General features: G+C 43.8%; 1 protein-coding gene across 1 annotated transcript in view; it reads right to left on the bottom strand.

Annotated features, from left to right (window-relative positions):
* Window positions 1–1,451: 1,451 nt before the first annotated feature.
* Window positions 1,452–26,587, bottom strand: part of LOC130277447 (cadherin-related family member 3-like) — a 51,670-nt gene continuing 26,534 nt past the window's right edge. The window contains exons 11-19 of the mRNA XM_056528119.1: window positions 24,181–24,279; window positions 23,706–23,935; window positions 16,945–17,116; window positions 15,515–15,759; window positions 11,717–11,910; window positions 11,615–11,634; window positions 11,488–11,519; window positions 9,127–9,175; window positions 1,452–2,028 (exon numbers count right to left, since the gene is read on the bottom strand). Coding sequence (XP_056384094.1) covers window positions 1,871–2,028; window positions 9,127–9,175; window positions 11,488–11,519; window positions 11,615–11,634; window positions 11,717–11,910; window positions 15,515–15,759; window positions 16,945–17,116; window positions 23,706–23,935; window positions 24,181–24,279 — 1,199 coding nt within the window. The 3' untranslated portion in view covers window positions 1,452–1,870. The remainder of the gene's footprint in view (window positions 2,029–9,126; window positions 9,176–11,487; window positions 11,520–11,614; window positions 11,635–11,716; window positions 11,911–15,514; window positions 15,760–16,944; window positions 17,117–23,705; window positions 23,936–24,180; window positions 24,280–26,587) is intronic.

A 26,587-nucleotide genomic window follows, 5' to 3' on the forward strand; every position in this document is an offset into this window, starting at 1 on the left:
CCAGCCATGTTTCATCTTCAATACCCTTGCTGATGGAAGGAGATTTTCACTCAAAACCTCATGATACATGGCCCCATTCATTCTTTCCTTTACATGGATCAATTATCCTGGTCTCTTTGCTGAAAAACCGCCCTAAAGCTTGATGTTTTAACCCCCCATGCTTCACAGTAGGTATGGTGATCTTTGGATGCAACTCAGCATTCTTTTTCCTCCAAACACAACGAGTTGAGTTTAAATGCTCTCTAGCAAACTTCAGACGGGCCCGGACATGTACTGGCTTAAGCAGGGGGATACGTCTGGCACTGCATGATTTGAGTCCCTAGCAGCGTAGTGTGTTACTGAGTGTAGCCTTTGTTACTTTGGTCCCAGCTCTCTGCAGGTCATTCACTAGGTCCCCCCATGTCGTTCTGGGATTTTTCCTCAATGTTCTTGTTGTCATTTTGACACCACGGGGTGAGCCCAAGATCAAGGGAGATTATCAGTGATCTTTTATGTCTTCCATTTTCTAAGAATTGCTCCGACAGTTGATTTCTTCACACCAAGCTGCTTGCCCATTGCAGATTCAGTCTTCCCAGCCTGGTGCAGGTCTACAATTTTGTTTCTGCTGTCCTTCGACAGCTCTTTGGTCTTGGCCATAGTGGAGTTTGTAGTGTGACTGTTTGAGGTTGTGGATGTGGACAGGTGTCTTTTATACTGATAACAAGTTCAAACAGGTGCCATTAATACAGGTAACGAGGGGAGGACAGAGGAGACTCTTAAAGAAGAAGTTACAGACAGGTCTGTGAGAGCCAGATATCTTGCTTGTTTGTAGGCGACCAAATACTTATTTTCCACCACAATTTGCAAATAAATTCTTTAAAAATCAGACAATGTGATTTTATGGATTTTTTTCTCATTATGTCTCTCATAGTTGAGGTATACCTATGATGAAAATGACAGGTCTCTCTCATCTTATTAAGTGGGAGAACTTGCACAATTGGTGGCTGACTAAATACTTTTATACAAGTACAAGTACATAGTTCAACTTTGATTTATTCCTAGTACTAAACCTATATGACCAGTATAAATGGACTGCAGTCTAGATAATCTAAGACATTGTGATGGATGTGCATAATACAAAATTTGTTCAAATGATCAGGTATGCTACTAAAAGAGGTCAAAATCATATTTCTCCACAAAGGAATGTTATAAATGGCCAAGACCAAAATGACGTTGGGCCGGATTTCTACAAAGGATCAAGTTAATATTTGTTAAGTAAAGTAACAGTGTAGATAGGGGGCAAATCAATAAGTAGATAAACAATATCCCTTTACATGGTTTAACATTTTTGTTTTAACCATTAGCACCAGCAATGTGCTAAAAAAAAAAAAAAACAGATATGCTCAGTTAAAAGTGTCAATTGCTTGTTTCCAACTTTGTGCAAAAACTGTCCATCACCAGGAGAATGCTCATAAATCTTTATTTTAGACTATTACAATTCAGACATAGCAGTGAGTTATTATAGCAGTAGGGTAATTATTCAGGATGTTACCCTAGTCTTGGAGATACCCTGGCTAAGGCAGAGAATCTTGTTGCCACACTTGGTTCTCTGCAAGTTCTCCCCCCTACCCCCTCTATAATGCCTCTGAAAATAAGACTTACACTGATAGTAAATGGGTAGACTACATATATATATATAAATATTCTTTAAGTATCAGCTACAACAATTTTTGATATATGTCCATCTTATTATTTTCTGTCTATTTAATTTCACAATTACTTTATATGAAAAATTATAAAGAAGGGAATAGTTCTGATGACCGTAACAAAGTGGGACAAGTATTTATGAATTATTACAGAGAACAGATCTGTAAAGTAAGCACAGATTCCCTTAAGCATTCTTAATAGCTGGAGCTAGTGGGGGATTAGGAGCCAGGGTTTCAGATACTGTGGAAATATCAGTGAGTTTTATGTTCTCCTCATTGGCTTGAATGAACTTCCACCTTCTAGCTCCTGATTTGCTGTTATATTCATATGTGTTCCCTGTAACTGAACATATAAAACTTAGTTAATAGTGGAATTACTTATGTAGAAGCAAGGTGGCCCTAAGGCAACATTAAAATGTAATTTTCTCTTATTTTATATAACTCTACACCATCAATAAAAATGAATATATTATAGATTAGCCTATTTGAAATACTTCTCTAATATACTTCTTAATAAAATTTTATGTGTTAGTAATTTTGTGTTAAATTGACCCCTAAAAGTTTGGCCACCAGGGGTCCTCCTTCTGGTCCTGCCTGCAGTCCTGCTAGCAGATTGTCTCCTGCAGCAGCCTGGTAGAAACAAAAGGCAGGAAACACAGGTGGGACCTCAACTCAACACAGTGTATAGAGTGTATGGAGCTAAATATTTCAGCTCCCTTTCCCTTTGTGCTAAGCTAGACTGTAGAGCAGGCATTCCCAACCTGGGTGCCTCTGGCTGTTGCAAACCTACAGCTCCCAGCATGCCTGGACAGCCAAAGGAAACACTCTGATTAGGAAACAGTGCTTTTGAGTCATAATACGTTCATTGCATAGTGCTAAATAGTGTGCTAAACATTATGCTGGATATTTTGCAGTTGCTGGGCAGTCCAGACACACTGTAGAGTTCAGTGCATATAGCTGAGGGGCTTGTGTGCGATCTCACACTGAACTACTCTAGGCTGTGTGTTCAGAGCAGCATAGCAGAGGAAGTACTTCCCAGCAAGGCTTCTCCATCAGATGTCACACCCATGGCCGATTGGGGTACAGTGTCACCCATCATCCCTGCAGAAATGACAAGTGACTCCAGCTCTTTTTCATCTGGTCCTTGTCTTGTTTCATCTCCATCTTCTCTGCAGAGTCTGATGCCCGGACATCATTGGTTACTTTGTTAGTAGATCCTCATCCTCTGTATAAAGACAATAATCATTATAACCCTACCAGATTCATGACCCCTAAAAATAATACTGCCAGACACTGTTTCCTCTGGCTGTCAGAATCCCACCCCTGTACTCCCCCCAGACCCATTTTCCCCTCCTCCTGCAGACCCCTAAGGGCTTATTCACACTGTGGACATTTAGTCAGCGGAATGTCCGTTTGCTGCAGACGCCACCGAAGGCATTAGCGGTAGGACTGCATGGATGTGTGCCATCTCTATAGATGACAAAGCAGTCCGACTGAATTCCACCTGCTAAATGGATGTCCACCTAAAGAACGAACATGTTCGTTCTTGGGGTTTACATCCATTCTGCTGGGGGAATTCCACTGTGGCGATTCTGTAGTATGCACAGTGCAGCAGAAAATCATTGAAAACATTTGAACTCTGCTGCAAGCAGATTTCCACCGGAGGAATGTCCTCAATGTTGATGGGCCCCCTTAGTCCTCCTGCAGACCCCTCTGCCCCCCAAGACCCCTGCATCATTTATCTTTACACTTTTCTGTCCCCCAGACCCCTCTGTCCCCTTCTGCCTTAACACTCCCACCCGCATCATTCATCTCCCCCCCCAAGACCCCTGCGTCATTCATCTTTACACTCCCCCCAAGACAAGACCCCTGAATCATTCATCTTAACACTCCCCCAAGACAAGACCCCTGCATCATTCATCTTCTCCCCCACAAGACCCCGGTATCATTAATTTCCCCTCTAGGACCAGACCCTTGCATCATTCATCTCCCCCCTAAGACCAGACCCCTGCAGCATTCATCTCCCCCTCCCCAAGACCAGACCCCTGCAGCATTCATCTCCCCCCTCCAAGACCAGAACCCTGCAGCATTCATCTTAACCCCCACCCCAAGACCCCTGCAGAATTCATCCCCCCCAAGACCCCTGCAGAATTAATTTCCCCCACCCCATGACCCCTGCAGTATTCATCTCCCCCACCCCCACTCAGGATGGCCCAGCCCCGCTGTTACGCCGAGCGCTCCGGGTCCCCGTTCCTCCCCGGAGCGCTCGCCTCATCTTCGTTGTTGCAGCGCCCCGGTCAGATCCACTGACCGGGTGCGCTGCGGTCCCGCCTTCAGCCGGGATGCGATTCGCGATGCGGATAGCGCCCGCTCGCGATGCGCACCCCGGCCCCCGTACCTGATTCGCTCTCCCTCGGTCCTGTCCCGGCGCGCGCGGCCCCGCTCCCTAGGGCGCGCGCGCGCCGGGTCTCTGCGATTTAAAGGGCCAGTGCACCAATGATGGTGCCTGGCCCAATCTTCCCAATTAGCTTAATTGGCTCCCACCTGTGCACTTCCCTATATCACCTCACTTCCCCTGCACTCCCTTGCCGGATCTTGTTGCACTTGTGCCTAGTGAAAGCGTTCCCTTGTCTGTTCCTAGTCCGTGTTCCTGACCTCCTGCCGTTGCCCCTGACTACGATCCTTGCCGCCTGCCCCCGACCTTCTGCTACGTCCGACCTTGCTTCTGCCTACTCCCTTGTACCGCGCCTGTCATCAGCAGTCAGAGAGGTGAGCCGTTGCTAGTGGATACGACCTGGTCACTACCGCCGCAGCAAGACCATCCCGCTTTGCGGCGGGCTCTGGTGAAAACCAGTAGTGACTTAGAACCGGTCCACTAGCGCGGTCCTCGCCAATCCCTCTCTGACACAGAGGATCCACTACCTGCCAGCCGGCATCGTGACAGTAGATCCGGCCATGGATCCCGCTGAAGTTCCTCTGCCAGTTGTCGCTGACCTCACCACGGTGGCCGCCCAGCAAGCCCGACAGATCGCCCTTCTAACCCGTCAGCTGTCGGAAATGTCCACCATTTCGCACCAACTTCAGTCGCAACTTCTCCAGCAATCTTCTCCTCCGCCAGCTCCTGCACCTCCTCCGCAGCGAGTGGCCACTCCTAGCCTCCGCCTGTCCTTGCCGGACAAATTTAATGGGGACTCTAAGTATTGCCGTGGCTTTCTTTCGCAATGTTCCCAGCACTTGGAGATGATGTCGGACCAGTTTCCTACTGAAAGGTCTAAGGTGGCTTTCGTGTTCTGCCTTCTGTCTGGAAAAGCCCTGTCATGGGCCGCACCGCTCTGGGACCGCAATGACCCCGTCACTGCCTCTGTACACTCCTTCTTCTCGGAAATTCGAAGTGTCTTTGAGGAACCTGCCCGAGCTTCTTCAGCCGAGATTGCCCTGCTGAACCTGGCCCAGGGTGTTTCTTCCGTTGGCGAGTACGCCATTCAGTTCCGTGCTCTTGCTTACGAGTTGTCCTGGAATAGTGAGGTTCTCTGCGCGACCTTTAAAAAAGGCCTATCCAGCAACATTAAAGATGTTCTGGCCGCACGAGAGACTCCTGCTGACCTACATGAACTCATTCATCTAGCCACTCGCATTGACATGCGTTCTTCCGGATGGCGTCTGGAGCTCCGCCTGGATATGGACTTTGTTCGCACGAAGCGTTTTTTCTCTCCGGCTCCTCTCTCCTCTGGTCCTCTGCAATCTGTTCCTGTGCTTCCCGCCGCTGAGGCTATGCAAGTTGACCGGTCTTGCTTGACACCTCAAGAGAGGACACGACGCCGCATGGAGAATCTTTGCCTGTACTATGCCGGTACCGAACACTTCCTGAAGGATTGTCCTATCCGTCCTCCCCGCCTGGAAAGACGTACGCTGACTCCGCACAAAGGTGACACAGTTCTTGATGTCAACTCTGCTTCTCCACGCCTTACTGTGCCTGTGCGGATATCTGCCTCTACCTTCTCCTTCTCTACTATGCTCTTCTTGGATTCCGGATCTGCAGGAAAATTTTTTTTGGCCTCTCTCATCAACAGGTTCTACGTTCCTGTGACCAGTCTCGCCAGACCCCTCTACATCTATTGTTTTTACAATAAAAGATTGGACTGTCTCGTACGTTTCCACACAGAACCCCTCCTAATTTGCATCGGACCTCATCACGGAAAAATTGAGTTTTTTTTCCTCAGGTTCTTTGGCCCCAAGAAGAGGGGGAGACCCAAGGGGGGGGGTACTGTTACGCCGAGCGCTCCGGGTCCCCGTTCCTCCCCGGAGCGCTCGCCTCATCTTCGTTGTTGCAGCGCCCCGGTCAGATCCACTGACCGGGTGCGCTGCGGTCCCGCCTTCAGCCGGGATGCGATTCGCGATGCGGATAGCGCCCGCTCGCGATGCGCACCCCGGCCCCCGTACCTGATTCGCTCTCCCTCGGTCCTGTCCCGGCGCGCGCGGCCCCGCTCCCTAGGGCGCGCGCGCGCCGGGTCTCTGCGATTTAAAGGGCCAGTGCACCAATGATGGTGCCTGGCCCAATCTTCCCAATTAGCTTAATTGGCTCCCACCTGTGCACTTCCCTATATCACCTCACTTCCCCTGCACTCCCTTGCCGGATCTTGTTGCACTTGTGCCTAGTGAAAGCGTTCCCTTGTCTGTTCCTAGTCCGTGTTCCTGACCTCCTGCCGTTGCCCCTGACTACGATCCTTGCCGCCTGCCCCCGACCTTCTGCTACGTCCGACCTTGCTTCTGCCTACTCCCTTGTACCGCGCCTGTCATCAGCAGTCAGAGAGGTGAGCCGTTGCTAGTGGATACGACCTGGTCACTACCGCCGCAGCAAGACCATCCCGCTTTGCGGCGGGCTCTGGTGAAAACCAGTAGTGACTTAGAACCGGTCCACTAGCGCGGTCCTCGCCAATCCCTCTCTGACACAGAGGATCCACTACCTGCCAGCCGGCATCGTGACACCCGCCAAGCATACTTACTTTTCCCAACCCTGCTTCTCTGTGCCAGGCCCCGCGCTGCTCCGCTGCTCTGGCCTCTTCTAATCAGGCCTGGCCAGAGCAGATGTTAATCGCGCCGGCTGCATCATAGGAAAAGCGCTGGCCGGGCAGGCGAGCAGCTATTTATTTGTATAGGTGTCTCAAAGACACTGAAACATATGAATGTCAGGACAGCTGTCCTGATCTAGACAGCGGTCCGCCAGTTGGGTACCGCTGCACTATATGATCACTGTATGTGAAAATATTGGTCTATGTATAGTGTTTTTATTTTTATTTAGGAACAAGCCAATTTTCGTTTTTGCACTTCCGTTTTTTCCACCTAAAAATCATAACACTTTAAATTTTGTATCTACAGACCCAGCGTCAGGTCAGTTTGGTGGTCCATGAAGCAATACAAGCATTGAAAATCCCACCTCAAAGATTGACCTTCTGACAGCAAAAATAAATGTGCTTCCAATGACATGACTGAAAATGGCTCATAGATCACCAATGGTGTTATCTACTAACATAAACTGTATACTGTAGAACAATAGGATATCTTGCACTCACCGCTCAATATGGGACTCAAAGCTCCCATTTGGACCAGCTGGAGACCAGGACAGCAGACTGAGCGGTGAGTGCAGGATATTCTGTTGTTCTGCAACAGTGATGGCGAACGTTTTTGAGCCCGAGTGCCCAAACCGTAATGCACGCACAGCAATTAAATCAGAATACTGATGTTTAAGTTTAGAAAAAAACAACTTAGGTAGGCAGTATGTTCCCCTGCATTAGGTTGTAGTTCCCCCACACCTACATTAGGTAGGCAGTATGTTCCCCCACATTGGGTAGGCAGGATAATTTCCCCACATTAGGTTGGCAGTACAGTTCCCCCACATTAGGTTGTAGTTCCCCCACATTAGGTTGCAGTTCCCTCACATTAGGTTGCAGTTCCCCCACATTAGGTTGCAGTTCCCCCACAATAGGTAGGCAGTATAGTTCCCCCAAATTAGGTTGTAGTTCCCCCACATTAGGTAGGCAGTATAGTTCCCCCACATTAGGTTGTAGTTCCCCCACATTAGGTAGGCAGTATAGTTCCCCCACATTAGGTTGCAGTTCCCACATATTAGGTTGCAGTTCCCCCACATTAGGTTGGCAGAATGTTCCCCCACATTAGGTTGCAGTTCCCCCACATTAGGTTGAAGTTCCCCGATATTAGGTTGCAGTTCCCCCACATAAGGTAGGCAGTATAGTTCCCCCACATTAGCTTGTAGTTTCCCCACTTTAGGTAGGCAGTATAGTTCCCCACATTAGGTTGTAGTTCCCCCACTTTAGGGAGGCAGTATAGTTCCCCCACATTAGGTTGGCAGTATGTTCCTCCACATTAGGTTGTAGTTCACCACATTAGGTTAGTTCCCCCACATTAGGTTGCAGTTCCCCCACAATAGGTTGCAGTTCCCCCACAATAGATTGCAGTTCACCCACATTAGGTTGCAGTTCTCCCACATTAGGTTGGCAGTATGTTCCCCCACATTAGGTTGGCAGTATGTTCCAGTTGGCAGTATGGAGGCTGTATATCTGTGTACTGCCTCACAGTGATCCGTCCACCGCTCTCCTGGTCAGGGTTCACAATCTACTGTAGCAGTAGGTCCCAGGACCGGAGGAGCGGTGGTCGGAGCACTGAAGATGACATGCAGGTAACTCACCATGCCTGCGCATCCTCCACCTCGATACTCCGCTCCTCCATTCCTATGGGCACACGCACGGGACGTCAGTGGCATCCCTGCAAGCGCTACCTCCCGGCGGCCCCTTCGTTTTTAAAGTTAACACGGGGCCACAGAAAGGTAACCGACATCCTTGTGTCCCAAAAAGATCTTTCGGAACACAGGGATATCCCGGTTTGCCCCGCCTGGCGAACTATGGCCGCGTGCCCACAGAGGGGGCTCGGCGTGCCAGCTGTGGCACGTGTGCCATAGGTTTGCCATCACTGTTTTACAATATACAGTTTGTGCTAAGGTCTAACCTTATATTACGTCCTAGCGCCTCCGAAGATTCATTGTTTGTGTTGCGTACCTGCCGTTTTTTTACATGCTATTCCCATCTGGGTATCTGTATAGAGTGCATATCTAGTGGTGCCATCCTGTATCTTCCTACAGACAGTTATCTACTAACATATCTTTCTGGTAGATCAACACAGTAAAAATGGTCAATCTGTCATATGGAAGGAGTTGTAAAGGATCAGATTAACATTGCTGCTTCCTTGCAGAAACACTGCCAGAACTGTCCACAGGTTATATCTGGTATTGCAGCTCAACTTCACTGGCGTGTATGTTGTTGTCCTACAATTTTATAAACAACCTGTGGGCAGATGTGGTGTTGTTTTTGGAAGAAAGCAGCCATGTTTTTCTAATCATTCAATGTATAAAAAGAAACTAAAAATTCACCAGGATCCACCGCCTCTCCATCAAAGACAGTTTCAAAGGTTGTTGTTTCCTGCAAGTAACAAAATGAAAAGATGTCACAAGCAGATCAATATAATTTACTGTTCTATACATGTGGTGCATTGTATAGGCCAAAAGCTTCTTAAAAGATGTCACTCATCAAAAGCAGATGAATTTCTGTGCTAAAAGCACCCATCCATATTAGATTGAAGTAATTGAAAATGGATTATTTTAACCAGAATTATCATTTGTTAGGTATAATGGTACAGCAAATGATAATTTTAGTCAAATTATGTCGGACTGATCTTGTTTTTAAAGAAGTTGGCCATGTTTGAAATTTTTGTACAAAAATCGGAGAAAAGACCTCTGGTCGACTAACAGTTCTCAGATTATTCTCAGAACATTTGCCTAAACATCTTTAATTATTTGCCAAGTGTCACTGATCATGAATTGTCAGTTTGAAGATCTGCAATGGCCAATATGGGATAAAATGTGTCTGGCCGTGTCTGCAAAACAAATGTGATGATCCTTTAGGCCAACCCCCCAGTCATAAAAAAAAACAAATGAGATCTACTATAGTGGGGGACAAATTCAAAAACCTGTTTAATTTATGGCTTAGTAATATTAATTATGTCTTTTTTTCTCACCACATTTTTATAGCTCACTTGTGTTGCTTTGAAATATGTCAAGTTTCACATATTTTTTTCATTTCGCATCTCAATTTACCTTTTATGTGGCGATTTAAAATCCCGAAAATGTCAGGCAAGAAAATGCAAATTACAGGTATTGTGATTGTGAGATATTATTATTATTATTATAAATATTATTATTATAAATATTATTATTCAGTGACTTCATACAAGTTTATGGTTCAAACATGGCTTATAGAAAGTATTCTGGGATTTTTTAATTTTATTTTTTATTTGACTATGTTACAAGGGCTGTAAAGTTAATGTAGGTCACAATATAGTATCTGTACCTGTGATTCATAGTGGTCTCGCAATTCTGCGATTTTTGCCCCAAAGTCTATTTTTAACAGCATACAAAATTACTGTCGTCTCAGGTTTTCCCAGGTTGCAGTGCGGCCCAAGACATTACATCACTAGTCAAGTGTTCACATGGAGCCTATCTTTGCTTCAATGAGTGGAGCGACCGCCGAGTGGGAGGGAGAGCATTCTGCAAGAATTGTAGTTTTGCAACAGCTGGAGACACCCTGGTTAAACAACACTGGTCTGTTGCATGGAAAGGATCACAGGTGTGTTTCAGTGGGTTGGGTGACTGATGTGTGGGAAAAAAGTGATCTCACAATTACAAACAAGGAATCATGGAATTATGTAAAATAAATTTCAAGCTGTTACCAATGAAAAAAATAATACTGTGTTAACTTCTACAAAAACTGCAAAAAAAGACTATAAAAAAATTAAATTAAAAAAACATGTCCAGGAGTCCACCAAAGAATACATTTATCTAAAACATCTGAATCCAATATGATGTAAATGAGGACATGTCTGCAAAAAAAAATAAAAAAATAAAAAGCCAAAAAATAAACTAAATGTGTCTGCAAAAACGTTTTTCTCTTGCAAAAAAAGATGTACTTGTTGAGGAGGTAAGTGAAATATTTGCCTATTTTCTGTTCACATGTTGCATTTTATATGCAGTACTGTTGTGCTGTGTTTTTGCCGTGATTTTATAAAACCGCAGTAAAAATTGTGCAAATTTACAGTGGTCATGCAAATCGCTGCATGATGCGTAATTTTTACAGTGATTTTGTTTTTTTGCTGTAAAAACTTAGCAAAAATGTACACAGTACTGAGACAGTAGCACAAAGGCACAAAGTCAAACATGCCTCCAGTTCAAAGTAAGCCAAACCAGATGGTAAGTGCAGACCCTATTTAAAAATAAATAAATATAGTTCATAAATACTTATAAATATAAAAATGTAATATACTGTATAAAATTGTAAAAATAAAAAAAAATTTAAATCACAATTTTTACCACCATTACAAAGGAAGTATACACTTGTGGAAGAATTATTTTCCTTTACACATGAGCATGAGCCTTTGAAAATGCAGACTAAATTCCACAACAGGCCCACTTTTGCAGAACTATAGTGCATCGTGTTTTGATTGTGAAGAATGTTGATTTTTTTAATGTAAACCTTAAGAAAATGTATTGTGATTGTTCTGCGCAAAATAAAAAGTGGTGGAAAAGTTTTAAATATGTCCCCCAGCATTTACAGGCCTCTAAGAAACTTGGAAAAGTTCAAGCGCTGCTTAAGAACGCATGTGCCTCAATAGAAGCAAACTGATATTGCATCACAAGATGAATAAAATAAAGTCCACAACGGCATCCAACACTACTCACTGTAATAACTTCCACCTTCTCTTTTTGCGTTCCTAGTCATTGTAAGAGAAAGAGAAAAAAGGTTAAAACAGACTTAAAACCACTGACAGATACAATGTATCTGAATTGTAGAGGGATAGACACTTACCTGCCTTGTAAGTCTTGACTCTGTAAGGGATAAACATGGAAATCTTTTAATATATATTACTCCAATTACCGGCAAACAAGATGCACATATGCCGGTTCTTACCTCTTTTTGGAAACCTTGTTTCTTGCCTTTTGGCACAGGGCCTTCACTTTGCCATATTTCCATATCAGGTGGCATACCCATGCAAGAAGAACGGAAAGGAACAGTGCCATAAGGGTAAAAAGAAAGGGCACATACCAGGCAGAGGGATCATATGTATTAACATCCTTGTATACTATTGTTAGTCCTTTTCTTTTCTGTAAAAAAAAAAAAAAAATAGAAGACAATGCCCCATATCTTACCACATAATTCAAATTGCACATAAATGTTCCTTTTTATTTGTCTTCACAGTATTTTAAAGCTGCTCTTTCCAAATTTTTCCCACTTTCCAAATTTGTCAGATCAATCCCATTGTCACACTTCTGTGGTTCTACTGAGGTTTGTATACAAGAAAAAGCATTCCTATTCCATGTAGAAGCATGGCAAAATGCTATTTTTAATGGGCGTGTCTAACTTTTGGCTCTGGCATCAGCTCCAACCCTCCCTGTGTTCAGCTGCGGTTGCAGATGCCAAGCCAATCATGAGGGATCAACAATGAGCCAATGGTATCCTGCCTCCGTGTCCCCACCCTCCTGGATTCGGCTATTTAATTCACTGACTTTCTTCATTACCTTGCCTGTGTTAGACGTTTGTCTTTGCAATAGCTCCTTATACTAGTGTTTGTAGTAATTCTGACTTTCCGGCTTGTTTCTTGACTGACCCTTTGTTTAGTGATTTGGTACTGTGTGACTTCCTAGCTTTGACTTGGCCTGCCTGACCTTGTATCACATTGTGTGGGGATGTATGCAGCTCTGAAATTACCCACAGCCTCTATTCCTGCCTACTTGACGATCTGCCTTAAGCAACAGACCCCCCAACTGGGCAGGGGACAAAACAATAAAATACAAACACAGTACAAAAGTCAGGGATCAGGTCAGGACACAATGGGTAAATGACAAACTGCAAGCAGGACAAACACAAGAAGCAAAAACAAAATGTATAAGAATGTCAACTTGCCAGATCGGTAACAGAAATAGCGGCGCAGTACAGAAACAGTAAGTAAAAAGAGTAGTCAGAGAACAAGCCAAGAATAAATGCAGGTAAACCAGGAGATACAATCATAAAGCCAATAAAACAGAAGGATCCAATATTCCAGTCATGGAACACTTAAGTGAGTGGAGTATAAATAGCCAGCCTAGTGAGGCGTAGACACCAGGACCGAATGCTATTGGACCACACTCCAAGCCCACTGATAGGTCTTGGAATGTCAGAGCTGCAGAGCGTTCTCAGAGTAACCAACGATGCCTGCTGCAAACACAGAAGTGATAGATCCCGGAAGAGGCACAGGTATAAAAATTAGCTCTTTCAGTTTATTTGTCTGGTTGCTTTTCTCTTGTCTTAGCTCCCTAGTCTGTTCCTTGGTAACTTTGCATGTCCTGACATTCTTCCTGACCTATATACTTGGGTGTTTTGGTGTTTGATCTCACTACGCCCTGCAGAGGAGGGCATATCACCCAGATAGGGGTCCATTGCTTAGGGCTGATCGTAAAGTAGGCAGGTAAAAGGGCTGTGGGTGAACTCAGGCTGCACTTCTCCCTGTCCTACATGACAATTGTAATGCAAAATTTCTTTTAAATGGGCACTGTCAGATACAAATCTTTTCATATCATAACCAAGGTTATTAAGTACATGGCACGTGCTCACCATTTGTCATAAGACATCATGTCTAAATGTATAGAACATCACATGACACACTATATCCTATCTCAGTATAATGCTATTTTAGAATGGTCACGTAGCTTCGTCAAGAATTAGGTGATGAGCGGCAGGGGCCATATTCGAATTCACAATATTTCGCGAATATAAGGACGAATAGTCGTCCTATGTTCGTGAAATTCGCATATTCTCTATGTTCGCTCTCTTTTTTTTTTTCCATGACAAAATTCGTAATGAAATTTGCATAGTGCGCATGCGCAATTATATCTTTCACCTAAAAGAAGGGGAGGGATCAGTGTCTGGAAGTGCCAATATTTGCATAAATATTTGCATAAATTTGCATTAAAAAAAAGAATATTCATCATTACGAATATACTGTATATTCTAAATGCTGATTTTTGCTGTAAAAATTCGCATTTCGAATATTCGCGCTTAACACTAGACTTAAGTACCATATTTGTAAGCTAGTATTATCCAATCAGAAAATAGTGTATCCATGACTTAATGTATACACCCACAAGTTAAGTATATATTCAGCCAACCCACTAGGAGGAGATATATACTTTTAATAAACCATATTTGTATGTTTATGGATAGTAGACACATGATCAATTAGGATAAACACGCCCACATTTATAATGGACACACCTTCCATCATGATGGACACGCCCATCATTTGAGCATAAGTTGCTCCAGAGAAAGCCAGGATAGATGGAGGAATGGACAAGGGTCTCCAGGAAGTCCAGTACAGCCCTCCAGCACAAGGAGGATGACAGCTAGAGGAAGCTAACAGAGACGGCCATCTTAAAAGGACATTTCAAGATAGATCCCCCACGCTGGATGAAGTACTTAGGAAGAAATCCAAGCTGGTGAGACAAGATTTATGGACATGCCTACATAACCCTCCTACCTTAGTTATTAATACTAAGGACAACCTTTACATGAAGATTTATTGTTTGTACTGTCTGCCATGATGTCAAGAAGATTACAATAAATGTATGTGTTTTTATACAAACAAAGAGCTCACTCTCTCCATGGACAGACCGGGTTATATTTTAGTGATCCGGTTATATTTAACACTAATATACTTCATAAGAAAATTTTATTTCCTTTTTATAGAAATCATGGCTTATAAAACCATGGCATTGTCCAAGCTGAAGCACAGGCATGGACTAAGTCCAGTAAGTGAGGGTGGGCTAGCTCTCTTATGTACTCACTCTTGTCTGATAGGACTCATCTTCTCTCTCTCTTCTGCCCTATCAGACAGGAGAGAGCACAGAGGAGTGCTATCAGACAGGAGAGAGCACAGAGGAGTCCTATCAGACTGGAGGGAGCACAGAGGAGTGCTTTAAGACAGGATTGAGCACAAAGGAGTGCTATCAGACAGGAGAGAGCACAAAGGAGTGCTATCAGACAGGACAGAGCACATAGGAGTCCTATCAGACAGGAGAGAGCACAGAGGAGTACTATCAGACAGGAGAGAGCACAGATGAGTGCTATCAGACAGGAGAGAGCACATAGGAGTCCTATCAGACAGGAGAGAGCACAGAGGAGTGCTATCAGACAGGAGAGAGCACAGAGGAGTGCTGTCAGACAGGAGAGAGCACAGAGGAGTCCTATCAGACAAGAGAGAGCACAGAGGAGTGCTATCAGACAGGAGAGAGCACAGAGGAGTGCTGTCAGACAGGAGAGAGTACAGAGGAGTGCTATCAGACAGGAGAAAGAGCACAGAGGAGTCCTATCAGACAGGACAGAGCACAGAGGAATACTATCAGACAGGAGAGAGCACAGAGGAGTGCTAGCACACCCTCACTTACTGGACTTTGTCCATGCCAGTGCTTCAGCTTGGACAAAGCCATGATTTTATAAGCCATGGTTTCTATAAAAAAGGAAATAAAATTTTCTTATTAAGTATATTAGAAAGGTTAACGTTTTGCCAAGATGTACAACATATGAAATGTTTTTGAATCTGTCAATGTCCCTTTAAGCGTTTTCTTTCAGTAGAATTGCCCTATATTATAATATTATATATATTACATTGTCTTTTATCTAATGTTTGTGTTAAGCTCTAGCGCAAATAAGTAAAAGTTCTCCCATGATACTTACATAAAAGTCAGTAGTGGGTGGAGCTGGTGTATTTGTTCGGACAACATTTATCATTATCATTGTTGTCCCCGTCCTTGGCTGCTGAACACGGCCATCCTTCACATTATCATCAATTATGTGGACCACGAGGTTGTATCTCTGCTGCCTGTCAGCGCCGTTTTCAAAATCAAATGTTGTTTTCACAATAAGTTTAGGATTATGAGATCCATGCGTAGGATTAAAGGCAAAGTGATTATTAATGTTTCCTGGAAAGAAAACAGAATAATAAATATTAGGATATTAATACAAAATGTTCGCTTCTCGGACTTTTGGTGCTACATGGAGGGGGCAGGTATACCACGGTGTTTCAGGGCTGTTTCTGAGAAATCAGCTGAATGGCTGCCCCGATGTGACCTGTTCCCTCCGGGTCTCCCATTAAGGTTGGAAGAGTCTAGAGCCGAGATACTTTAGTGCCTCGGGGAGTGTTGACCACGAGGTGCCAAAACTCACTGGGTGTACAGGCTCACTGAGTTTAAGCACTGGCACCATGATCTCTTCACCTTGTGGCCCTCACCTCTCTATTCCCGGCCTTCAGGCTAGGATCGGAGACATTTTTATAGATATACAGTATATTCACTTATTTATTTATTTTTGTGTCACTTTTTGCGTGTTGTGTGTCCACAGGATTGTTATGATGCGGTAGCCCTTCTGGGAGTCCCTCCTAGCAGTCTTGGAGAGGTTTGTGTGGCCATTAGGTTCCGCACCACCCTGCAAAGACCCTGGGTACTCCTGCGTGGGCAAGGTACCAACCGTTAACGGCTCTGCGGGCAGATACCTTGGCTAACGCCGTAAAAAGGGACATCGAACCTGGAACCTCACAGTTATCTTTTGGTCCGGAGGCAAAGAGTAAGGTTTGTTGAGGGGCCTCTTTACTGTTGGAGAAGGGCTTGCAATAGACCGCATCTTTTGTGCACTTTTTTTTAGTGTAACACGTATGCACTTTTTCTTTCACTTTGGGAGATTCGAGAGCACATTCCTCGGTTCTTAGATATTTAATACCAATTGTGTCCAAGCTTCTCAGTAACAAACAAAGTCATTTACAGAAACTGTCCTTAATTCCTTTTTATGTACAGTAATGAAAGCCACAATTACCAGCATGCTCTGAAAACTTGGCATGCTGAGAGTTGTAGTTTTGCAACAGCTGGAAGCACAGCACACTCGTTGGGAAACACTGGTATAGACATAGATTATTGTTATGGCCATGATCACTAATGATATGCGTCTTGTCTATAAACCCCTTACATATATTTGGGGTTTTCATAACTACTGTCCCTCTGTTTTTATAAGCTCTAACCACCCCTTTACTAATCAGTGACCCCATCAGCAACAGAACTTATAGTCTGTAAATTGTAAATTATAACTTTACATAGAAGGACATATTGCATTTTTACCTGAAGCTATTTCAAATCGCATGTCTGTATTTTCGGAGTCGCGATCTTTGCAGTTGAGCCTGAAGTTGTTGATGTTTATCCCTGTGGTGATGTTATCATAGATGACAGCGGTGTACCTAGATGGTCTACACACAGGGGCCTCATCATTCTCTTCTATTATATTAACAGTGACCTTGCAGAAACAATACAAACATAACATTATATTCACACTGAGTCAATGGCCAAGTAATATCTCCTGAGGAAATGAAGAGAAAAATCCTCATCAAAAATCCACTTCAAATCCTTGTCAGTTCCTCATTCGTTTCCTCATCAAACCAAAGCAGTGGGGCAGAATTTCAAAGTGTATATGTCTGTTACTCACTAGGTCATGCAGATGCTTTACATGTCTTTTTTATGTGTCTAGCTTCTATATTTGGCTCACAAATCCCTCTGTTCTGCTCCTTAGTCCAAGGCAAGTACTAAGCCCTCCCTCATTCACCATGCATTTACTTCCTCCCTGAGTCTGTTGTGCTGTGCTGGGTCTCTTCATCCAATTCCTACAGGCTGCTCTGTAACTCTTTCCTCTTAGTTTTCAGACAAGAGTCTGATAGACAGGACAGGAGTGAGCACAGAGGAATGCTAGTCCTACCCTCACTTACTGGACTTGGTCCAAGCCTGTGCTTCCGCTGGGACAAAGATGATGCTGCAGCCAGACAGGATTATGTTCTGGATGGTATGGGGACCCCTAGTGGTCTTTTTATAAGCCATGATTTCTATGAAAAGGATATGTAAAGGCAGTCATATCTGTTATCACATACAAAGCTTTTCAAGATTTAAAAGAGGTTTTTCCACCAACACTACTCATCACTAAAGAGGGACACATTTTTTAAAAATTTGATTTGGCCGATTCGCAGAATATTCCCCCAAAATTTGGTTTGATCCAAATATACCGTATTAATCAGCGTATAACACGCACTGGCGTATAACACGCAACCCCATTTTAACAGGGGAATTTAAGTAAAAAAAATAGAATGTAAAATAAATGACTTGGACTAAATGCCACATCATGCCCCCAACATCGTTTTCTTCTGCACCTCAGTTTGGTCCTGTCCCCTCCAGTGCCACATCATTCCTTCCCTTTTAGCAGTCCCTGTGCCACATTTACCCCTCTCATCGCCACCCCCATGTCTCATTATATCCCCCTGTCATAGACCACCACTAACACAAAACAGCAATCGCCAAAGGCCGCTGCCTAACACTAAAAATAAGAATGTGTAATAATAACTTGCCTAGTGGAGACAGTAGTTGGACCTCCTGCACCCGACGTTTCGTCACCAGACTTCACCCCGGAAGAAGTCTGGTGACGAAACGTCGGGTGCAGGAGGTCCAACTACTGTCTCCACTAGGCAAGTTATTATTACACATTCTTATTTTTATTGTTAGGCAGCGGCCTTTGTCCCTATTGGCACTTTATTACAATAGAGGGCAACCTATTAAAAGGTGGCTACTGCTTATTGCACCTTAGTGTCTAATGTTTACAAAACATTGGTTCAATATATGGCCAGAATTTGCTGCTGTACACTATCTTGACCTCCTTTTTTTCTCTTTCCCCTTGGTTGTCCCTGGTTGGATATGCCCATTACAAGGGTCATATATATCATGTTTGTAATTTTTATGGGATTTTAAATGTCTGTCTGTATTCATGTTCAATAAAGCTTTTTTGATATACTGATCCATATACGCTGTTTTGCTGTGTATTTTATAGACCTCCACTAGCCATACAGACATTAAAGGGGTACTCCGCCCCTAAACATCTTATCCCCTATCCAAAGGATAGGGGATAAGATGTCAGATCGCCGGGGTCCCGCTGCTGGGGACCCCGGGGATCGCTGCTGCAGCACCCCGTTATCATTACTGCGCAGAGCGAGATCGCACGTAATGACGGGCAATACAGGGGTGGGAGCATCGTTACGTCACGGCTCCGCCCCTCGTGACGTCACGGCCCGTCCCCGTCAATACAAGTCTATGGCAGGGGGCGTGGCGGTCGTCACGCCCCCTGCCATAGACTTGCATTAAGGGAACGGGCCGTGATGTCATGAGGGGCGGAGCCATGACATCACGCTGCTCCGGCCCCTGTATCGCCCGTGATTACGCACAGAGCGAACTCGCTCTGTGCAGTAATGATGGCAGGGTGCCGCAGTGGCGATCCCCGGGGTCCCCAGCAGCGTGACCGCGGCGATCTAACATCTTATCCCCTATCCTTTGGATAGGGGATAAGATGCCAGGGGCGGAGTACCCCTTTAAGCCTTTAGTGCCTCCCCCACCATAATTTCCCCCTGTCTCATCATCCCCCGACCCTGTCTCATCATGTCCCCCATCATTCCCCCCCTCATCATTTCCCCCTGTCTCATCATCCCCCCACCCTGTCTCATCATCCCCCCATCATGTTCCACCTATGCTATTCCCCCCCCCCCTCCCTCATCATTCACCCTTTCCCCTGCTTTTCATAGTTTTTTTTAATTTCATTACCTGGCTGCACTTCGGCTGTCTTGTGGGCTGTGGTCAGTGAAGCAAATGAGTGACGTCCTCTCCAGGCTCCTCTGCACGGCATCAGGGACGTCGCTTTACATTTCCTGTAACCGCCGCTAGTCAGAGTTCAGAGTGCGGTGACTACAGGAAATGAAATGTGACGTCTCTGATGCCTCGCAGAGAAGCCAGGAGAGGACGTCACTCATCTGCTTCACTGACCGCAGCCCGCAAGACCCGCCGCCTGCCGAAGCGCAGCCAGGTAAGGAAAATAAAAAAAAACTATGAAAAGCAGGGGGGGGGGGAATGATGAGGGAGGGGGAGGTAAGAAAAATTAAAAGCACAGGAGGGAGGAGCCGCCGCTGATCACTGATTTAAAGTGGCCGCGGCCGTGCTGCTACTACTTAACAAGCAGCCGCTGCTGCGGCCGCTTTAAATCAGTGACCAGAAGATTTATCAGCATATAACACGCAGGCAGGGTTTTTGCCTTAAATTTAAGTTTTAAAAGTGCGTGTTATACGCCGATAAATATGGTATTTGTGGTGAATTGCTATTAAAAATGGCTATTTCTGGGCTACAGAGAGCCTCAATAGGGATGTAGAACACTTTGCCTTGCCGTAACACACATAGGGAGTGTGCTGGGGTAGTGAAATAATACTGTTATTCAGTATGCCATGCAGATTACAGGCATCACTATTAGAATCACTGCTGCAGAGCGGCACAATGACAGAGTCTGGATGTAGCAGCAGGCTTCCTGTGATGATCTCAATTAGCAGACTATGAAACGACTTCTAAACTCTCCCTGCCTGCAGGGATGTGGGCTTGAAGTAAACGGATTTCCCCTGAGCTGATCTGTATTGTCAGTAATTCTGATTAGTGACCACACAGTGTCTGCTCTCTTTCTAGCCAGAACGAACGCAGGCTTGAGGGGAATGGATTTGGCACTGTAAAGATCTGTATTGTCAGTAACGGTGATTAGTGTGCACACGCAGTCTCTGCTCTCTCAGCAAAACATCTGGGAAGGAAATGCCCATCTTCGGCAATAACTGCCGAATACATAGGGCTGTCATATCATAGGGCTGGCTGGCTGCTGATAGTCTGCATACCGCCATGTGATTCAGGGTGATCCCGCCTACCTGCCTTCCCAGACTTCCTTGCCCCATGTCCTCACACATGTAGCCACCATTTCAGCCCCCTGGCCTGCACAAAATGTAGTGAATGAAGCTATTCGTTACCACGAAATGCGAGGAAATTCGGATTAGTCGAGAATCAAATTTTTCATGAAATTCGGAATGAATTCGACTTCGTCAGCTTCAATTCGCCCATCTCTACTCATCGCCACTCTTTTTTTTTCTCATTTTTTTTTCTGTTTGTTATATGGACTTTTATGTATGATGGACTTTTATGTATCTTTTTTTTCTCTGTTTGTTATATTTTCATTATGCTACCACTCCGGCTCTATATTGACTGGTGATTTTCGAGGTCTATGACAGTATAAAAACAGTCACTGTTGTTGTAAACCAATTATTGAACCTGAGGAAGAGGGGTCCCACCCCTTGAAACGCGTTGTCTGTTTGTTCCAATAAACCTTTATTATTTTACTGGTTACTGGTCGGTTAAATATATTAACCCTTACACTGGAGAGAGCCTGAAGACATCAACATTTCAGCTGTGCTTACAGCATCATCGCTTCTACATCACCACTCTACAGGAGAGTTGGCAAGTGTCTGACCACTGGGGGCCCACATCTAGGACCCCCACCAATGACGAGAATGGGGTTTCATGTACTCCTCATTTGAATGGAGTGGAGGTTGGGCATGCACACTACTGCTCTTTTCAACTCTATGGGCCTAATGGAGATAACTTAATAACCTAGCAATGCTTATGACCAACTGCCACTCTATTCAAAAGGGGGACACAGGACCCAATTTTTGTGATCGTGGGGAGGGGGGGGGTTATAAACATGGATCACTTGCGATCAGAAACTTCTCACCTATCCTGTAGATAAACAATGAGTGTTGTTGGTGTGAAAACATAAGCACATTAGGAGGAGATTTATCAAAACCTGTCCAGAGGAAACGTTGCTGAGTTGCCCATAGCAACCAATCAACTTCCTTCTTTCATTTTTGAAAAGGCCTCTGAAAAACAAAAAAAAGTGATCTGATTGGTTGCTATGGGCAACTCAGCAACTTTTCCTCTGGACAGGTTTTGATAAATCTCCCCTTATGTGTGGTTTGTTCCTCCAAAGGATATCCCAGGTAATCACATTGAATATTGCTCCTACACATGGCTATGCAGGGTCCATCTCTACCTGATTCAGCTTATTGATTCATGAGGCAGCACTCGGTGCTGAACTAACAAATGAAAAATAACTTACTGCCGAGACAGTAGATCTATAAATCGAATTTCAAACTGCAATTACTACCTCGGAGCCATCACCATAGCAACCACAGCAAAATGCCATATAAGCAGTGAGAATAACTTGTGCTAACAAATGCTGATGGTAATGGAACAAAGGGTTACTGAGAAATTCTGAACCTCTGTATAATAAAATCTCTGGCCTTGAATCTGTCCTGCCTAATTTGTAGGACATTCAGTCTCCTTATACTCACCCACTTCTATGAAAATGTTTAGTAATGTTTTATTCCTTTTAAAGCTGCCCACATTCCATATTCCTCCTCATGAGAAGGATCGGCTATAAATAAAGTAATCACGGTATGTCCTAATGCTGTGACCCACAAAAATTCAGCTATAGTCTGCTGAGGAACCTGACAGGAAATGTTAAAGTTTCCTACAGTGCCCTATTACCATAGATTGAGAATGACACTGTTCCCATTTAAAACAATTGGTCGTCTGTGTAAAGTACAGATGTGTCAGGTCCTCTGGAGCAAGATGTGCTCTTTGGCTAATAGATAATGGTCCTGAATGAGGGATCCCTCTATTAACTTAGCGTTTCAAAATACTGTTTTGTAAAATGGGTTTTCTGAACCAGACAACTCCTTGGAATAAAACTCGATTATGTCTGCAATATGCATTATTAGCCGCCCATCAGTGCACAATCTCCTCTGTGCAAGGTACCAATGACCTAGTCCAGTGTTTCCCAACCAGGGTGCCTCCAGCTGTTGAAAAACAATAACTCCCAGCATGCCCAGACATCCGTTGGCTGTCCGGGCATGCTAAGAGTTGTAGATTTGCAACAGCTGGGGGCACCCTGGTTGGGAAACACTGACCTAGTCACTGCTGAAGTATGTTCCTATCCTGCTTTCTGCATCTTTTTCTGTGTAGCTAAAACTGCTAAATCAAAATAAGCCCCAGAATGAGGACCAGATACTGACCAAAATCCTATGTTTTAACCCAGCCTAAAAGTCACTAAACTATATGGTACCTATTGAAATGACATCAAGGCCCTCAAAAGAAGAGTCACTAATGCCTAAGTCTAATACAGGTGAAAACACACTGCATTTGGGGAAATGCATCAGCCAATCACCATATGAGTTTTTCAGCAAACTCTGGTTGGCTAGTGCATTTTGACCACACATAGCCTTAGATCATGTTTTCAACCTTCTACTGAGCTGGGAAAATGTTGCATAATTTGTAATTTCACAAAAACTTTACATCTAAGGCTGGAATTAATGCAATGCTAAGGTCATGTTCACATCTAATTTTACACTCCGTTGGCAAACCGGCAAAACAGTATGGTGACAAATACCTGTGCCCAATCCATTGATTTCAATGGACCATAGTCTAAAAGTTATCATGTTTGGTCAGTTTCTAAGTATATACTGTTTTTTGTGTAAGCACCTGCGCTTTCGAGTCCCACAATAAATTGTAAATGTTTAGGAATAAACCCATTGCAGTCACTTTATGACTATACTTTGTCCATTGAAATGAATGGCTCTGGCACAGGTATGCATATACTTTGCCATAACATTCTGCCAGATGATAACTTACACCTGGAACAGATGTAAACATACTTTAAGACCTCTTCTTGTTCTATCAATGCATGTTGTTTTTTTTTCCTTCTCTTATAGCTGGAAAAAGAAAGTAACAATGGCTATTCTGCAGCAACAATATATCTTAATATTTTCTTATAAAGTCTCCCAGGATTCACAGAGAACAACAGCCCTTGCTCTCTCCACCTATTTTGATTTCCACTGCCTTCTCCTTGTTCACCCCGCAAGGTTTTTGGGCAAGTGGATATATCCCTGAAAATTCTCATAGTAGAATTATATTAATGTAATAACCACTTTACTTACAGTTGCAAGAGCAGTTCGAGGGTTGACAGTGTCACAGTCCGTGGCCTCAATACCCAATGTGTAAAACTCTTTAAATTCAAAATCCAGTTGAGTCACAAGTTCTAAGATTCCTGATGTCGGATTTATCCAGAATCTGCTAACAATATCAGTATTGCCTTGTCGTATCTTATATTTTATGCAGCTTGGGAGATCTCTGTCTGTAGCACTTACTTGGCCCACTATGGTGCGACCTGTAGATAGCAAAATATCATTGACTTAGTTTATTAACACATTATTTTTGTCATTTGCCCAAGTATTTTGGGCTGTAATAAAATGTTTCAGCTAAAATCCTGAGTCTTAATTAATATATATGTATAGCAATGATTTTAATGAGACTTAACACACAACACATCTACATGTATCTAATGTTACCGCAGTAATGTAGCTGAAATCACACTCAACGTATAATCGAAGTGAATAAGGATTTACTGTTTACCTTCAGATGTTTCGCGCACAGTGAAGTTATACGATGTTGAATCAAATTGTGGATCGTAATTGTTCACAGGAGTCACAGACACAATAATAGTTGTAGTCACTAAAGGAAAGAATTAGGTAATGTTTTGTTATTTATGGCCTATGGAAAACTGAGTGAAATTCTAAGGGTACAGAAGTGCCTATATGCAACAATGTGGAGAAGAATACAAAAAATGTCTACTGCACTAAAAGTTTTTAAGAGCACAGTGGCCATTAGAACCCAATGGTCACTCTACCTGAACTCCAAACATCCTGTGTGCAAATGGGAGAAGGTCAACCATCACGTCAGCATTCCACCAATCTGGGCTTTATGGCAGAGTGGCCAAAAAGTAGCCACTTTTCAGTAAAAGAGACACGGTAACTGCCTGGATTTTCCAAAAAAAGGTGAGCAAACTTTGTGGCATCATCCCCAAGAACACTGGAGGCTGTAATCACTGCCATAGGGGCTTCGACTAAGTACGGGTCTGAATAGTTATGTCAATGGGATATTTTAATTTAATCTTTTTCAATAATTTAGCAAAGATTTCTAACATTCAGTTTTCACTTTATGTCATTTTGAGTTCAGAATGATGGGAGGGACAACTTGAATGTGTTTTCACTTTGGCACAAGGCCTACAGCATAATAAAATGTGAAAAAAGCAAAAGGGTCTGAAGACTTTCTAAATGCACAGTATGCAGCAAACTTAAAGGGGTACTCCGGCGGGGGGTCCCCGCCGCTGGGGACCCCCGTGATCTTCCACGAAGCATTCCGTTAGCATCAGCCCCCTCCATAGGCTTGCATTGAGGGGACGGAGCCGTGATGTCACACGGGGGCGGAGCCGTGACGTCACTATGCTCCGTCCCTGTGATCGCTAGTAATCAGACCTGGAGCGAGCATGCTCTGGGGGCTGATGCTAACGGGGTGCAGCGTGGAAGATCACGGGGGTCCCAGCGGCGGGACCCCCGCAGTCAGGCATCTTATCCCCTATCCTTTGGATAGGGGATAAGATGTCTTAGCGCCGGAGAACCCCTTTAAAGGGGTACTCCTGTGGAAAACTTTTTTTTTTAATTCAACTAGTGCCAGAAAGTTAAACAGATTTGTAAATTATTGGTAGGAAGAACATAGCAGGCGGCACTCCAGGTCTTTGTGCAAATAAAACCGCTTCTTTATTGCTATTCAGCAGGTCACAGCAGAGAGGAACACACCAACAGTTTCACGTTACACAGAACGCTTTCTCAAAAATCTTAATCTTTCCAGTACTTTTTAGGGTCTGTATACTAGAGAGGAAATTCTTTTCTTTTTGGAACACAGTGCTCTCTGCTGACATCACGAGCACAGTGCTCTCTGCTGACATCTCTGTCCATTTTAGGAACTGTCCAAAGTAGCATAGGTTTGCTATGGGGATTTTCTCCTACTCTGGACAGTTCTTAAAATGGACAGAGTGGATTTAAAAAAAAAAATGATTTTCCACAGGAGTACCCCTTTAATGGGAGCATTGAGGTAACATTGAAACATAAACAAAAACTCAGCCTAGGCCTGTAGTGTAACCCACAGTCAAAAACATGATCTACTGCAACTGCCCATTGTAAAACACGCTGTAGCAATAGATGGTAGGCATTTAAATCATTGGCCATCCATGTAATGTTCCAAGTCTGTCAAAAAGTTGTGTTTTGTTTCTTCCTCTGTATGATTATGTTGATTATGTTTGTATCACCTGCATCTGTTAATTTTTGTGATAAAAATAATAAAAGAGAAATAAAAAATATTAAAAAAAAAGAAAGAAAGGAAATTGTGTTATTTAGCAGCTCTTTATTTTGGCACATAGAGGGGATTGGATCTTCAGACATCTATGACATCTCTATACTCTAATAGGGCAAGTAGACAGGAATTGTCTTCCTAAAACAATAAGATTGATCAGTGTTTTCCAACCAGCGGGCCAGCAGCTGTTGAATAACTACAACTTCCAACATGCTTTTTGGCTGTCTGAGCATGCTGAGAGTTGTAATTGTGCAACAACTGAATGAACACTGGTTGGGAAACACTTGGAAAATAGATTCATAGTAAGAAGAAAGAAAGAAAGAAAGAAAGAAAGAAAAGAGAGTAGGTGTTGAAGATATGAGAGGGATGATATTACTTTGGTCAGCAGGATCACAGGTGAGTATCAAAGCAATGCAAAATATTCCCTAGCTAAGCATCAGGCATGACTCAGAGTTGCAGATATTGATTTCATCCTTGAAGATGTTGGTATCACAGAAAACATACGTACAGAATCACCACAAGTGTTATCCCCACGGAGTAACCAATATTGATCAAAAAGCAGGAATTCTACTGTATGCATGTTCATACCCAGTGATGATAAAAGTATTAAAACATTGCATAAAAGACGTCA

Source organism: Hyla sarda, chromosome 6 (genome assembly GCF_029499605.1).
Source record: "Hyla sarda isolate aHylSar1 chromosome 6, aHylSar1.hap1, whole genome shotgun sequence".
Classification (NCBI taxonomy): Eukaryota; Metazoa; Chordata; class Amphibia; order Anura; family Hylidae; genus Hyla; species Hyla sarda.